At 43.2% G+C, this 13,657-nt stretch overlaps 1 protein-coding gene across 1 annotated transcript; it reads right to left on the bottom strand.

Moving 5' to 3' along the window:
* Window positions 1-1,224: 1,224 nt before the first annotated feature.
* Window positions 1,225-11,881, bottom strand: LOC110534457 (complexin-1). The gene is made up of 4 exons (XM_021619326.2): window positions 11,617-11,881; window positions 10,621-10,738; window positions 6,675-6,853; window positions 1,225-2,435 (listed from the first exon to the last, which is right to left on the bottom strand). Exons 2-4 carry the CDS (start codon window positions 10,649-10,651, stop codon window positions 2,241-2,243), a joined length of 405 nt encoding a protein of 134 aa, XP_021475001.1. The 5' UTR covers window positions 10,652-10,738; window positions 11,617-11,881; the 3' UTR covers window positions 1,225-2,240.
* Window positions 11,882-13,657: the final 1,776 nt, after the last annotated feature.

The raw sequence follows: 13,657 nt of genomic DNA, 5'->3' as shown, positions 1-13,657 counted from the left end.
AAAGGGGGTCAAACGCATAAGGAAGGTGTTCCTAATATTTTGAACACTCAGTGTATATTAGAAGTTTGTTCACAAGTGTATTGGTCACTGATGGACAAACTGATCTAGGACCATCTCTTAGTGGCTGTCTCTATGAGGGTGGGTTGACTGAATCAGTACTTACACCCGGCAGATGTGATGACTTGTCATCATGGCAAGTTATGATCTATTATGTTAAATTATTACTTGAGTTACACAGTAAAGGGAGTTGCAGCATTTCCCCCTCCCCTTTTTCCAGTTACACTGGTAGAAATGCTCTTAGTTGAATGAGTCTGCAACCCAAAAAGTGTGCAAACTAAGAATTCACTGTCATCACTGTAGCCTATCAAAGCCCAAGAAAAAGCATGAAGACAAACGACTTTTCCTGCCTGTTGTAAGGTCCTATGAGATTATTCCTTTCATGAACACTCCTTCTGGTATTGTTGCTATGTGGCCGGGTGTCAGGGGAGCACTGATGACTAAATTCAATATCCTATCATTAAATCCATGTAAAATAAACAATATATATTATATTGGATGAAGGATGGATGAGGGGCATTACGTGCCCCCTCAGATTCAAAGAGCATCACGCTCCTGATTAGGTATATTACTGTATGGTCAAAAGGGACAACTATGGTGTGTACAACAACCCATCCCCGTATGAACTACTGCTGAATATGACTGTGTTCTCCTTGCCCTAGCCTGGCTGTTGTTTCTTCTCTACAGTATTTGCTTGAGTATTGAGTATGTTTTTGTTAGATAGTTCACATTATTGTTGTTTTTTTGTTCATGGATAAATCGGGTTTGAAAGTATTGTGTACTGTGATATTTGTACTGTTTTTACAGTTCTGGGCCTATGCACCAAACCACATATAACACCGCCCTCTGGGTGAGGTTGAGAATTATAACACCGCCCTCTAGGGGAAGGTTGAGAGAACTACATAATTCCAGTCAGCCAGACCCCCAATGAGACTTGTGCCATGACGGGATCAACAGCTGCTGCCAAAGTAAGAAGTTTTGGTCCGTTTGGATTGGTGGCGGACTTGATATTTCCTGCTAAGAATACCCAAATATTGATAACTTTTTTTTAGTTGCATCCTATGTTAATATTTATTGTAAAGTAACCTATCCCTCTCAAATAATGTGTTTAATTTATCTAAAGAAAATACATACCTCCCACAGCATTGGGAGAAAAAAAACCCATTGTGTCTGTGAACCAGTTTTATTCATTCTCAAGCAGAACATACATGATGGTCCTTTATTGCTGATAGCATTCCATTCTTACAACCAACCCACAACCAATTACAACAGAATTATCAAGCATTATTACCCTCCTCATTCTTTAACAGTTCTTCGCAAATTCCCGACTTTGACCAACCTTCTGGCAGTCCAGTGGGAAAACAGCAGATTTCCCTTTTTATTCAGGTGATGGAAAAGCTAGCCCTCCAGTCGTCACAGATTTTGCAATAGCTTTAGAAATCATGATTAAAAATAAATAAATGTTATAGCAAATCCTGATAGCGTTGTTGTTTAATTCCGGTTTAATGTCGAAGCATAATGTTTTAAGTGGCACTGCTACACCATGGTTATCCTCCCCGTCCAAAAACTGTAAATGAAATTCCTGAATGCATTTTATAACCATTATTACATCATACCTTATGATAATTTAACCACATTCAAAATCAGAGTTATTGCCATATATTTTTGCGTGACTAAGAGAGGAAAAAAAGGATATTGTACATATTCACAACTTGACTTGACAAAATAGCATGCAAAGACATAAGGTACACAGAATTTGAATATAAAATTGAGTTTAGACCTACGCCATGACCATATGGCTACACCGGGCAAGACATGACGACACAGTATGTGGACATTTATACGTACTTACGTGTGTGCAAACATTTTCACATAAACCTCATAGACAAAACCAAACATTACCCTAACATCATGATATGATTCTTCAAACGTCCTATAAAGATAAAATATGGCTTATAGTGTTATTCTCTGATGTTTTTGTTTTTAGACAGACGCACGGTACGATTATTTTTCATGTATCATTTTTTCCAACCAACCTAAAACAGGTGAAGCGAGGAATGTTTTTTTAATGTTAATTTCCGGTGCTAACTCTCCGCTGCAGGGGGGCAGAAAAGTAATCTAAAACTCTCACCTAGAAGGTACCGTAACAACCTAATGTAACTCCCAACAACGTTGTTGCTCGGCTACTTCTTCAACATGTCTTGGAGAGGACCAGGGAGGTATTTCATGACCGTGTCCATGATGCTTTCCTCTTCGTCATCATCGTCTCCGCAGCCCTTGGGCACGGACGATTTGGGACGGGTCAGACTTCCCTCTGCAGACTGCTCCATAGCAGCCTGGGCCTCGGCCTCAGCCTCCTCCCTCTTCTTAATTCCGTACTGGAAAAACAACATGGTACTAGCATTATGGTAACGTTAATATTATTGTGTCAGACTGCCCTCAGGAGAAAACGGAGTGCAACGTTATAATAACATTAACCCCCGAAAATACACTTCTTATGAACGCCACGTGGTTAGGAGGGAGGTGGGGAGTGAGAGGAATTGTCTCCCTCTTTTAATGACTGTCTCAGTATGTGTATTCCATGTATCCGATACTGTCTGGACCAAAGGAGCATATAACATGTTGTCTTTGTATAAGTTGATTGATTGATGCCAGCAAGCATTTGGCCACCCTTGATCAAACAATTATAAAATAATTAGCAAATCAGCTTTGAGCTGAGCTCAACTGTGGGTTATCCTAGTGCAGCGAAACACCCTGCAAGGGAGGCCAGTTTGGATTTGGCTTCAGACCAATCAAAAACACAATTTTCAGGAAAACGTGTCTGTTTCTGGTCTGCTTGTGTTGATGTCCTGCAGTAGCTAGCTTGCTAAATTGGCCCTTTCCTAAGCCATGGATGGAGATGGGGATTTTGACTTGTGGTTTTGACTTAATTCTCTGCACAGGCCAATAATTATGAAGGCGATTCAAATCTAACCATAAATTAATGTTGTACCACTGGCCTGAGACGATTAAAGTTCAATATGAGTCGAGATGTAGCCTAGTAGTCTAACTAGCGAGCTAACTTAGCTGGTTCATTGTTGCCCATGAGAGGAAGTCAGGCTAGCAAGCATTTTAGCTATGTAGCCCATGACAACAAAAACTAAAAGTGTGCTATATGACAGAGCCATAGACCGGTTTGCCAACATCAAAGAGAGGAGGATGGCATAGGCGTTCAACTAGTCTACAAGAAAGGTGAGTAATAATTTTAAAAAAGGGTTTTACTTGTGCACGCACACACAGACACACACACACAGAAATCAGTACTATGGAGAGCCACATGATGTTGTTTACGTTGAAATGGGGCTGGAATAGCTGAGTTCCTGTTGTCTTTGTGCTGACTTGCTGTAACTCTTGTGGTTCTAAATCAGTAGTTGTTTAGTAAACTGTCAAACATGAACTTGCTTGACCATGCTGCAGGAGATAACTGTGTGTGTGCAGGAGACAAACAGCGGGAGATAACTGTGTGTATGTAATATTTGCTTTGTGGGCTTCTTCACTGGACAGATTTTGTTGATGAAACAAGCGTATTTGTGTAGTTGAATTTATTCCGCCACTGTGTGACTTGTCTTTTTGTTGTCACGACCTGATTGCATATCCCGGTGGCGTATGATCCCGGTGGCGTATGATCCCGGTGGCGTATGATCCCGGTGGCGTATGATCCCGGTGGCGTATGATCCCGGTGGCGTATGATCCCGGTGGCGTATGATCGAATGGGTTAGAGAGCAAACAACGCAATTATCACATCTGTTGTAATATGTTTTTTTTTGTTTACTGGCTTGGCTTCCTCAGCTACTGGTAAAAGCTCATGTAGTTTTTTTATGAGGTCGCCTTCTCACCAACTGCACCACGCATTCATCACCTGCATTGTGGGAGGCACTATTTGTCAACCAATCACTAGGGTGTTTTTTGTTTTTAACCCGCGTGAACGTGGCCCAAAATTTGACTGAAACAGGAACACACTTTGCCAGGATTTCTAAAGCTACATGGGATATAAATGAAAGTGATATTTGAGACCGCTCTCTAACCAATTCATTGTGCAAACATTATGTTTTCAGTGTGTGTGATATGGGGGTATATTATTTCGACATTTATACCGAAAAAAAGAAAAAAAAGAAACAAACAATAGCAACAACGTTGACACTGCAATGTTGATATTTGCCTTGCAGTTGAAAAACCACTACAGTTGTCCGACTTTCGGGCTATCGCAGATGCACCCCCCCCCCCCCCCCCCCCCCCCCCCCCCCCCCCGACTTGACTCGCCCGACTTTTGTCTACAGCCGGCTTCGTTAGGCTTACCGCACGAACACACCCATTCTGTTCTAATGCTGTAATGCTACCACTCACGTTACTGGGGTCTGTGACCTCGATGCTGATTGCATGTTAGCTGTAATTCAATCAAAGTCACTGACTGGAACGGGCCTCGGGGGTTTAGACCGAAATAACAGTCACTGTGCACTCACTGTGCTAGGAGAATGCGTGGCATGTCATCTTGTGCAACTAAAAGAAACTCAAAAAATGGAAAAGATGTATTAAAACTCGCTCTCTTCACTGCGCAAGCAGAATGTTGTTTTTGGATCATCTTCTGCCAATCCGCCAAAGGTTTTTTGAACGAACTACTGGGAGGGAAGTGTAGGCTTTCGTTCCAACCCTGCAGTAACACACCTGATTCAGCTAGGCAAGGTCCAGACTGAAGACCTCGATTATTTGATTTAGGTGTATTACTGCACCAAACTGCACACCCTGTGAGGAACCCTGGATAAGGGCTATTCCAGGGCTATATATTACAGGACATTGAGGATAGGATTCAATACCAAATGTGGTGTGAGCCATTGTTGTGCGGTAGACCTACGTAATAACATGTTACACAAAAATCTATTTTCGAACTCGAATAACAGAAACTTGGAGATGTGATGTCACCCACTTTGTTGGAAGTCAGAGAGAGTTTTGTGCGTGTGTGTGGTGTGTGTGTGTGACAGAGAGGGTGAAAACACAAATCTGTGCTAATTAATGCATCTCTCAGAACAGAAACCCAACTCTCCTTCCTCTGACATATTGTGCACAGCTGTTACTAGCGCCCTTGTGCTTTTTGGGTTATTTTTAGGATCTGTCAAAAAAAAGATGCATTTTTGTTATTCCTTCCAAAAACAGAGCTGTTACAACTCTTCTCCTCTGCCTCTCCCAGTCTCTTATAAATATGTCTTTATTTGTGTTTTACTACACTCATAGGGAAAAAAAAGGTGCCATCTAGGTTCTTTGGCTGTCCCCATAGGAGAACACTTTAAAGAACCCTTCTTGGTTTCAGGTAGAACCCTTTAGGTTCTAGGTAGAACCCTTTAGGTTCTAGGTAGAACCCTTTTGAGTTCCATGTAGAACCCTTTCCACAGAGGGTTCTACACGGAACCCAAAAGAGTTCGACGTGGAACCAAAAAGGGTTCTCTTATCGGGACAACCAAAGAACCCTTTTGGAGCCCTTTTTCGAAGAGTGTAGGGCAGTGCTACCAAGCAGACATCAACCTTGATATTATAGTCCATTGAGAGAATTCAGGAGAGAGCGCGACCTTGAGGATGAGGGAGAGGAGAGAGAGGTGAGATGGGGAAGGATGGAGGATAGGGGGGAGGGGGCTGGAAGGCTGAGGTCATCCTGTCTTTGGCTGCCTCTGCCGTTCTGCTTTTCAGAGTCTCTATTCCCTAGCTGTTATCTTCCTGCACTGTGGTGGCTAGTGGTTACATAGCAACCTCCGCTAGCAACCATGCAGCAGCAGTGCATTAGGCAGCTGAAGAGGAGCACCGCTTTAAATACGTTGCATCATGGGAAATGTAGTCCTTCCGGTGGCCTGATATGAGTAAACATTATTTTACAATAGTTTCTCTTTTCTTTCATTTAAAAATGAGCTTAAATTTTTGCTGAGCGCCTCGAGCGAGCCGCGTCGTGTATGAAACGTTTTTAAAAGTGAAAACAATCTGTGCTAAACTTCCCAAAAAATGGGGGGGGGGGGTGCCATGAAAAGGGAAAATGGTTTCGTTGGAGGGCAGCCAAAAAACAAGGTCTTAGAAGAACGCATCCTCCAGTGTCCTCCCGATGCTGTCAAGCGAGTGAACAGTGGCCTCGACTGCAGCTCCATTAGCTGACCCCTGCTCTCACTGGGGCCTCTGCCAGTGTGGAAACAGGATAGCTAGCAGCTCTATACCGTCGGGCCAAACGTCAGGCCAAACTCACTTTCACTTCCCTTACAGTAATTCCAATGTTTTTTTTCTTTGTGCATTTAGGCTGTTTGAGAAGGTTTGACTCCTAAGCAACCTGCCCACAAGTGCAATAAGCCAACAAAGCTACTTTACTAGGTCAAAGCTGTGTGTTGTAACATCTTGATAGAGTATGGGTGAAATAGGCCTTGTGAATTTACTTGATTTTTTCATCATTCTTATTTTTCAATAAGAACTAAGGCCCGGGAGTTTTTCCAGCTCAGGTCAAGAGGTGAAGAAAAAACTCGGGGCCCAACATGAACTAAAATTGCCAGTTGATAGAAAGGTAGTGTGTATAACTGTTCAACGTCACATGTATTGTTTATCATTTCATTTACCTTGTCTCTGATGCCTTGTCGCATTGACTCCCTTTCCACCTCCATCTTTGCATATTTGTCTTTCCTCTCCTCCTCCTGCTGCCTCAGAGCCTCTTGTCTTTCTTCCTCTTTCTTCTCTGCATCGGGGTCGGGCTCCTCTTTGTCTCCTCCCATCATCTTGCCCACATCAGGTGGCCCCCCTGGGTGACACAGAGACAAAGGGCTTGGTCGACAGTGCAGCCGACCGCAGACTGACTGACAAATCACCTTGCATCATAAACAACTACCCATTATTATTTTGTAGATCAGTCAGTCGCCATTTACCCACAATGCATCATGGTTTGACGCTCTCGGACACGGCCATTGACAACTGTCAGACAGGCCTGCTTACTTGCTTTTAACGTAGACTGTCATATTGTAGAGTAGGCCCAAACAGACCACATTTACACACATTTTTAGTCACAGACACATTATCCAGAGCAACTGTCAATCGACTTACAATCAGTGATGTTGTCACTTTCATGTTTAAAAAAAAAAAAGTATTACTGGGACATGGACAAGAACATGGTCCCAGGACTAAAGGAGGTAGCACTCTTGTCATTTTTTCCCCCAGCACAGAATATGTAACTGTTTCGGTGTTCCTCATATAATGAGAAACTATGTCGTGTTCTCCTGTGGATCCATTAATTCGTAACACAAGATTTGTTTTTTTTCAACGCAGAGGAATGCTGAATGTCAGGGGGGGAAAAAAATGTTACGTCACAGTCGCAAGCGTTCCGCCAAATGAGCAGAACCGTTACAGTCCGAGGTATTGCCCGGCTGTGCCTCACGACTGCATGCTTGGTCATGCGAGAGAGGGAGGGGGAGAGAGAAAGAGAGAGCTAGAAAGAGGGAATTCCAGGAGACTGCTGTGTCCCTGGAGCGAGCTGCTAGTCTGTTTTTTTTCCTTTTCTTGCTCATCAGCATAAAAAAGAACTGCAGCGAGAGAGAGAGAGAGAGAGAGAGAGAGAGAGAGAGAGAGAGAGAGAGAGAGAGAGAGAGAGAGAGAGAGAGAGAGAGAGAGAGAGAGAGAGAGAGAGAGAGAGAGAGAGAGAGAGAGAGAGAGAGAGAGAGAGAGAGAGAGAGAGAGAGAGAGAGAGAGAGAGAGAGAGAGAGAGAGAGAGAGAGAGAGAGAGAGAGAAGGAGAAAAGGGAGACTGCTGCTCTTGTAGATGGTCGGTCAGGGCTTATAGAGCTGACTGTAAATCTACATTCTCTCCCTGATCAGATAGAATCCAGGTTATATAGCCTGGTTAAACCAAACTGAACACCATACACTCACTGGGGAGCACACTCGGCAGAGTGTTCCATCTGGTTTAACCAGGCTATATCCAGTCCAGGTTAGTATCGGCAGTGCTAAAAAGCTGTGCTTAGTAATAGGCAGCATCACCCCCCCCTCTCTCTCTCTCTCTCGCTCTGTCTCTCTCTCTCTCTGTGTCTCTCTCTGAGTTTGTATTGTGAGTTGATATGAGCAGTAGTTATAAATAGCCAGCTCTGGGTCTTGGTGGCGTGTTCTGATGATGACTGCATTGTGTGTTTTCTGTTTCATTACACATCATGTGCTTTGAAGAGGAAGAAGTGTTTTATGTGGTCGGGCACATTAGATTAAGGATTAAAGAGGGCCCTTTTTATGAAACTGTGTAACTGTGCGTCGTCTCATAAACCATCTTGCTCTCCCTCCTCCCCCTCCTCTCCGTCCTCCTCCTCTTCGTCCTCCCCCGTCATCCCACTACTGTCTCTACCGTTTTGACATTGCTGGGGTAGAATCCATTATTTATAGATTCTGGGCTGTGCACTGGAGGAACTCAAGGTCACACACTCACGGAGGGAAATTATTTGCTTTGCAGTACAGAGGGAGGGAGTCGGGGAGATACAGGAAGCAGTGAGGGCACCCTCTCCCTGACACAATCTAAGTGTTTTCGAATAATGAGATTAGCTTTGACTTTCAGTCAATTATCGAGCTAGAAGAGCATCTGAAGATGCCTCCGTTCTATTTTCTGTTGAGGAAAGGGAAATAGGCCTCCACTGCGTTGTTCGTTGCCCCTCGGCAGTACAGTACCCTTCACAAGCAGGACAGATTCCCTGCAGGCTCAATAAAACTGTAGGTTTTCTTGGAGGTGAGAAATATGGCTGATTCTCCCCTAGGCTCAGTGGAAGTCTAGGTGGACTGAAGCCCCACCGTTATACTGGATCTTACAAATATCAGAGCTGGTCCCTTCTGATCGGCAGACACCAAAAGGGAAATAGGCTAGCTAGAGGAAAAAGAGGTTGTTTTCAGATTGGCTGTTAGTCTTTCATAATCTTGTGTGTTTCAATGTTCCTTTTTTCCTTTCCATTCCAATGTTTCCCATTGAGCTCCACTATATGGTAGATCCTCCTCATATGAATCTTGAGTTGCTGCCTCGGTCATGATGACACGCCGGGTCTCGGTCTGATCAGGTTTGTGCCAAGTCAGCAATGAGACACACCTTGGCCTAGATTCCATTGAGTGCATGTGTGCTATCGTAAAATAGCGTGCACTCTATCCAACTCATACAGTTTCGGCATCCACGGCCTGTATTCACAAAATGTCCCAGAGTGCTGATCTCTATGATCACATCCCGTCATGGATTTTACAACGGTGGAAACTCTCTCCAGCCAAAATCCGAATGCAGCACGTCTATCCATGATGGGAAGGGTGCAAGTGCACACCGCCAGTGGCGGTAGAATGTCTGAAATGGCAGCCTATTGCCATATGGTCCTGGTCAAAAGCAGTGTACTATACGTAGAGAATAGGGTGCCATTTGGGAAACACACTGGGTGACGGAGTCAGTGTGGTGGATTCTGACAGGCGTCTGTCACCAGCTACCTGCAGCTTGAGTGTCAGTGTGAAATTGCTTTTTTTCCTTTCTGTCAGGTGACGTAGACATCGTGCAGGGACGTAATAAGAGTTCAGACATATGGAAGTCAAGAGATGAGATTTGTGGATACATGCCATTTATATATATTTAAAACGCAATAATAATTAGTCGTTGATTACGTTGTGATTGTTTTTAAATGATTAGTCATTGACTGGTGTATTTAATTCATTGATGTGTCTGTTGAGAAGGTTAAGTTCATCCCTTTGTGCTTTACTGTCGTGACTGTTCCACTGCCTTCAGGCTCTGTTGTTCAAGTGGTCTAAAGGGGGCAGATTAGTTCAAGTTGTTTGTTTAAACGTATTGGCTGACAAGCCACATTATATTTGTGACAGGCATCTCAAAGTGAACTGTAAAGAGAAATGAATTTAGTCACGTCTGAATACAAAAAACGACTAGGTTGATATTCCAATAGATAACAGGCCAGATTATAATGAGCGTAAAGCAGAATAGCTGTGTGCATCTACAGTCAAACACTTTAAATGCTGGTATGTGAAAAGGGGCAATGCTACTGTTTGTTTAAGGATTCGTATCATGGAGACTGGAGAGAGAGCACGGGGCGATGCAGAAGTTGGTGGTTGGTCCTGCATTTCAATGAGAAATGTCGGCTACCTCTCGCACTCTCGACTCCCACACACCCTTTCCATAGGCTGCTCAGCCAGTGCAGCAGAAGCCCCTAACAATGCAGAAGACCCCAGCAAATATGATGAAAAAGTACCACAGATGTACAGTATTCTATTTTTCTACACTAGGTGTTCACTTATCACATTTGACCTTAACATTTTTTATAATATAGTCCACAGCAGTTTTGTCCATACCCATATAATAATAAAGGGACAATATAAGTCTAAATAATATGGATATAGCTTATAGTTTATAACTATATACCTATTCATTAACTTAGAAATAATGAATAGAATTGAAAGAATGTCACACTTAATGTCCTTTCCCATCCCGTGTACTGTATATGCTGCATTGCCTTTGAGTGTCCGACACGACTATGGTTATGGTGCAACGCATTAATCAACTTACCTCCCATAGCTGCCTTCATTACAAAATTCATGATGATGCTTTAAGTCTTGCCTCCCCTCAGATTCACAGTTTCACGTCAGACAGGACAGATGCTGCCCAGGTGCCAGAAGAAAGAAACCTTCGAAATTAAGACAGTAGAGGTTGAGTGGTTATATTGACCCATAACTAACTTTCTCTGTCAATGGCAGTGTGGATGCTCCCTCCTTTTAGTTTGCAACGTGAATGGTGTTGTGATTTACAAACAAGATGCGTTGTTGGCTACACCTCCTCCGGGTAATGCTAACCTCAAATGTATAAACCACTCTATTTTAGGAATTTATTCTGACGGGGTGGATTCCACGGAGAGAGCTCCGTGAAGGTCAGAAAAAGGTAAATTTAGAGCGAATTTCTTGTGACATATTTTGTGAAAAGGCTATATATTGACGGCACAGGTGTCGTAAATAACCTGCCCAACGTTGGTAACCTGCAATAGCGTAGCCTAGTACGTTTCATGGGGCCAATTAGCTTTCCTATACGGTACTTCAAATGGGAAGAAGCAGCCTCGTGTAAGCATAGGCTACCAGACAAGATATAGCACACCAATGCCTATAACAGGGTTCATTTGATCAAGGGGAAATATATACGGCTACTCAATTCCTCGAGCCCATAATCCGCGTTCAATGTCAAACTTTCAATTGTCCGGATTCAGTCATATGGTTCAAACCCCAAATGCACCGCGAGTTGTAGCCTACGACGTCCCAAGTAGGCTAATCATAATCCCAACCCTGGCTAATTTGAAATGAATAGGGCCTACGATCACGTTTTTTTAAAGATATATTTTTTAAATTCCCAACACATAACCTTGTCTGAACCCACACACAGCTACAAAAGCAACAGCAAAAATCACTTCCTTTCTCGAGCGCGGAGCGATTTCAGCACCATTTTTGGGGGGACAGCTCCCAATTCGTCCCACAACATCAACATCTCTTGTGTCTTGCGATCGGGACATGCGATTACCTTTCCGAGCGCCTTGGATCTCTCAAAATAGCAACGTTATCCTGGCAAAATATGGAAGTTGTCGCGAAATGAAGAGGGTGTGGAGATCCTTAGATGCTCACTTTGAGCATCCCTGCTGTATTTCCACCGTCTTCCTGGCTTCTGCACAACGACTGCACGCGCGTCAGAGGAGGGAACTGCAGTTGCTGTCTGATGATGAGGAGAGGAGGGTAATCACATGGGAGTTCGACCAACCTTCTCCCAAACGTCCCACGCCTTCACTGACAAAAACCTACTGCAAAACGTCTGCTGCCCCTATTACACAAGATTAGGCTACTAGGTTACACTGTTTGGCAAACTTCCACTTAGATACCCCAGATTAGCTATATATATATATAGATAGAGAGAGAGAGAGAGAGAGAGATTTATCAGAGAGTTTATATATATATATCTTCAAAAGTCTGACCTAAATGTTTTCGCAAGTAGGGTGAATGCACACTTCAGCTTACGTAGGCTTCTGTAGGTAACTCACGTCATGCACCATTTCAGTAGCTCGTTAATTCATTGGAGTGGATATGTCACAGCACTTTACATAGTTGGGGGAAACACCTCATCCACCATCAATGTGTAGCACCCACCTGGGTGATGCACGGCGACCATTTTTTGTGCCAGAACGCTCACCGCACATCAGCTAGAGAGGTGAGGAGTGATATATGCCAATTAGGAATGAGGGGGATGATTAAGTGGCCATGATGGAATGGGGCCAGGTTGGTAATTTAGCCATGACACCGGGTTTATCACCCCTACTCTTACAATAAGTGCCATGGGATTTTTAATGACCACAGAGAGTCAGGAGTCTTGTTTAATGTCCCACCTAAAAGACGGCTCCTTACGCAGGACAAATTTCCCCTTCCCTGTGGCATTGAGATCTCCTTAGACCAGAGGGAAGTCTGGCCCTCCAACACCACTTCCCGCAGCATCTGGTCTCCCATCCAGGGGCGACCAGGACCGACCCTGTTTAGCTTCAGAGGCAAGCCAGCATTGAAATGCAGGGTGAAATGCTGCTGCATACGCGGTTTTCATGGCACGCTGGAAATCCGAAATGTATATATATATTTTTCAATTTTTTTTTTTATCAACAAAAAAGGCGTAGATTGTTCTTCATTCACCACTGATTCGGGAATATAACATTTTCATAGTCATGGCATGCTTGGTTCAATAGCTATTGTCGAGATTTTTAAAAACGAATTTCCACCGAATATCCAATATAAAACGAAATATAAACAAGGTCATGTTCTTGTCAAGCATCCAATTACCCCGACATTTAATAGTAATGGTAATTTCCCTGTATTTTCCTCCAGTCAATGTGACTGTGCCAACCTGCATGAAAACAACACTATATGAGACCAGTACGAATTTGGTTAATGCTTAAAAGCCACTGTGAAATATAGCGAATGGATGGAAGGGACTTCAGCGAATGTTTGGCACAACCCTTTTCATTTACATTCCCCACCAGGCTCCAAAGCTGTTCAGAAAACGATGTAAAATGTCATGAACCATTTCTTCACCTTACCTTTATCCTACTCTTATCTGAAACGGAATAAGTGTGTCTTCTTTGTGTTGATACATGGGGTTTGGTTAGGTACATTCATTCCACATTTCGAAAAGGATACACAGGGCCAACAAGCGTGTTTTTCATTTCTATTGTCTGCGGTCGGTTATTTGAAACCATTCCGTTTATAAGTCAAATGAGCGTCAAAATAAAATGCATGACAATTCATTTTGATGCATTGGTGCATCTCATTTCAATTACGCTAATTGAGCGTAAGCCAACCAGACAAGGTTACTAAACGTTTTATTCTACTTTTATTTTACAAGGCTATCCCATTTTTCAAGGGAGAACATGGGACAGAAAAATCTAACAGAAAATAAGAAAAATATACAAAAAAGCTAAATAACCCTATAGAGAGGAGAAACAGGTCTCCTAAATAACCCCATAGAGAGGAGAAACAGGTCTCCTAAATAACCCCATAGAGAGGAGAAACAGGTCTCCTAAATAACC

This window comes from Oncorhynchus mykiss, chromosome 10 (genome assembly GCF_013265735.2).
Source record: "Oncorhynchus mykiss isolate Arlee chromosome 10, USDA_OmykA_1.1, whole genome shotgun sequence".
Lineage (NCBI taxonomy): Eukaryota > Metazoa > Chordata > Actinopteri > Salmoniformes > Salmonidae > Oncorhynchus > Oncorhynchus mykiss.
Note: the sequence above shows the minus strand (reverse complement) of the source record. Positions and strands in the feature narration are given on the sequence as shown.

Coding starts and splice junctions, on each gene's coding strand:
- LOC110534457 (XM_021619326.2), bottom strand. CDS start 10,651: ATGAATTTTGTAATGAAGGCAGCTATGGGAG. Junction 6,854..10,620: donor AATGAAGGCAGCTATGGGAG/GTAAGTTGATTA, acceptor TGTGTCACCCAG/GGGGGCCACCTGATGTGGGC. Junction 2,436..6,674: donor GACAAGGCATCAGAGACAAG/GTAAATGAAATG, acceptor TTGTTTTTCCAG/TACGGAATTAAGAAGAGGGA.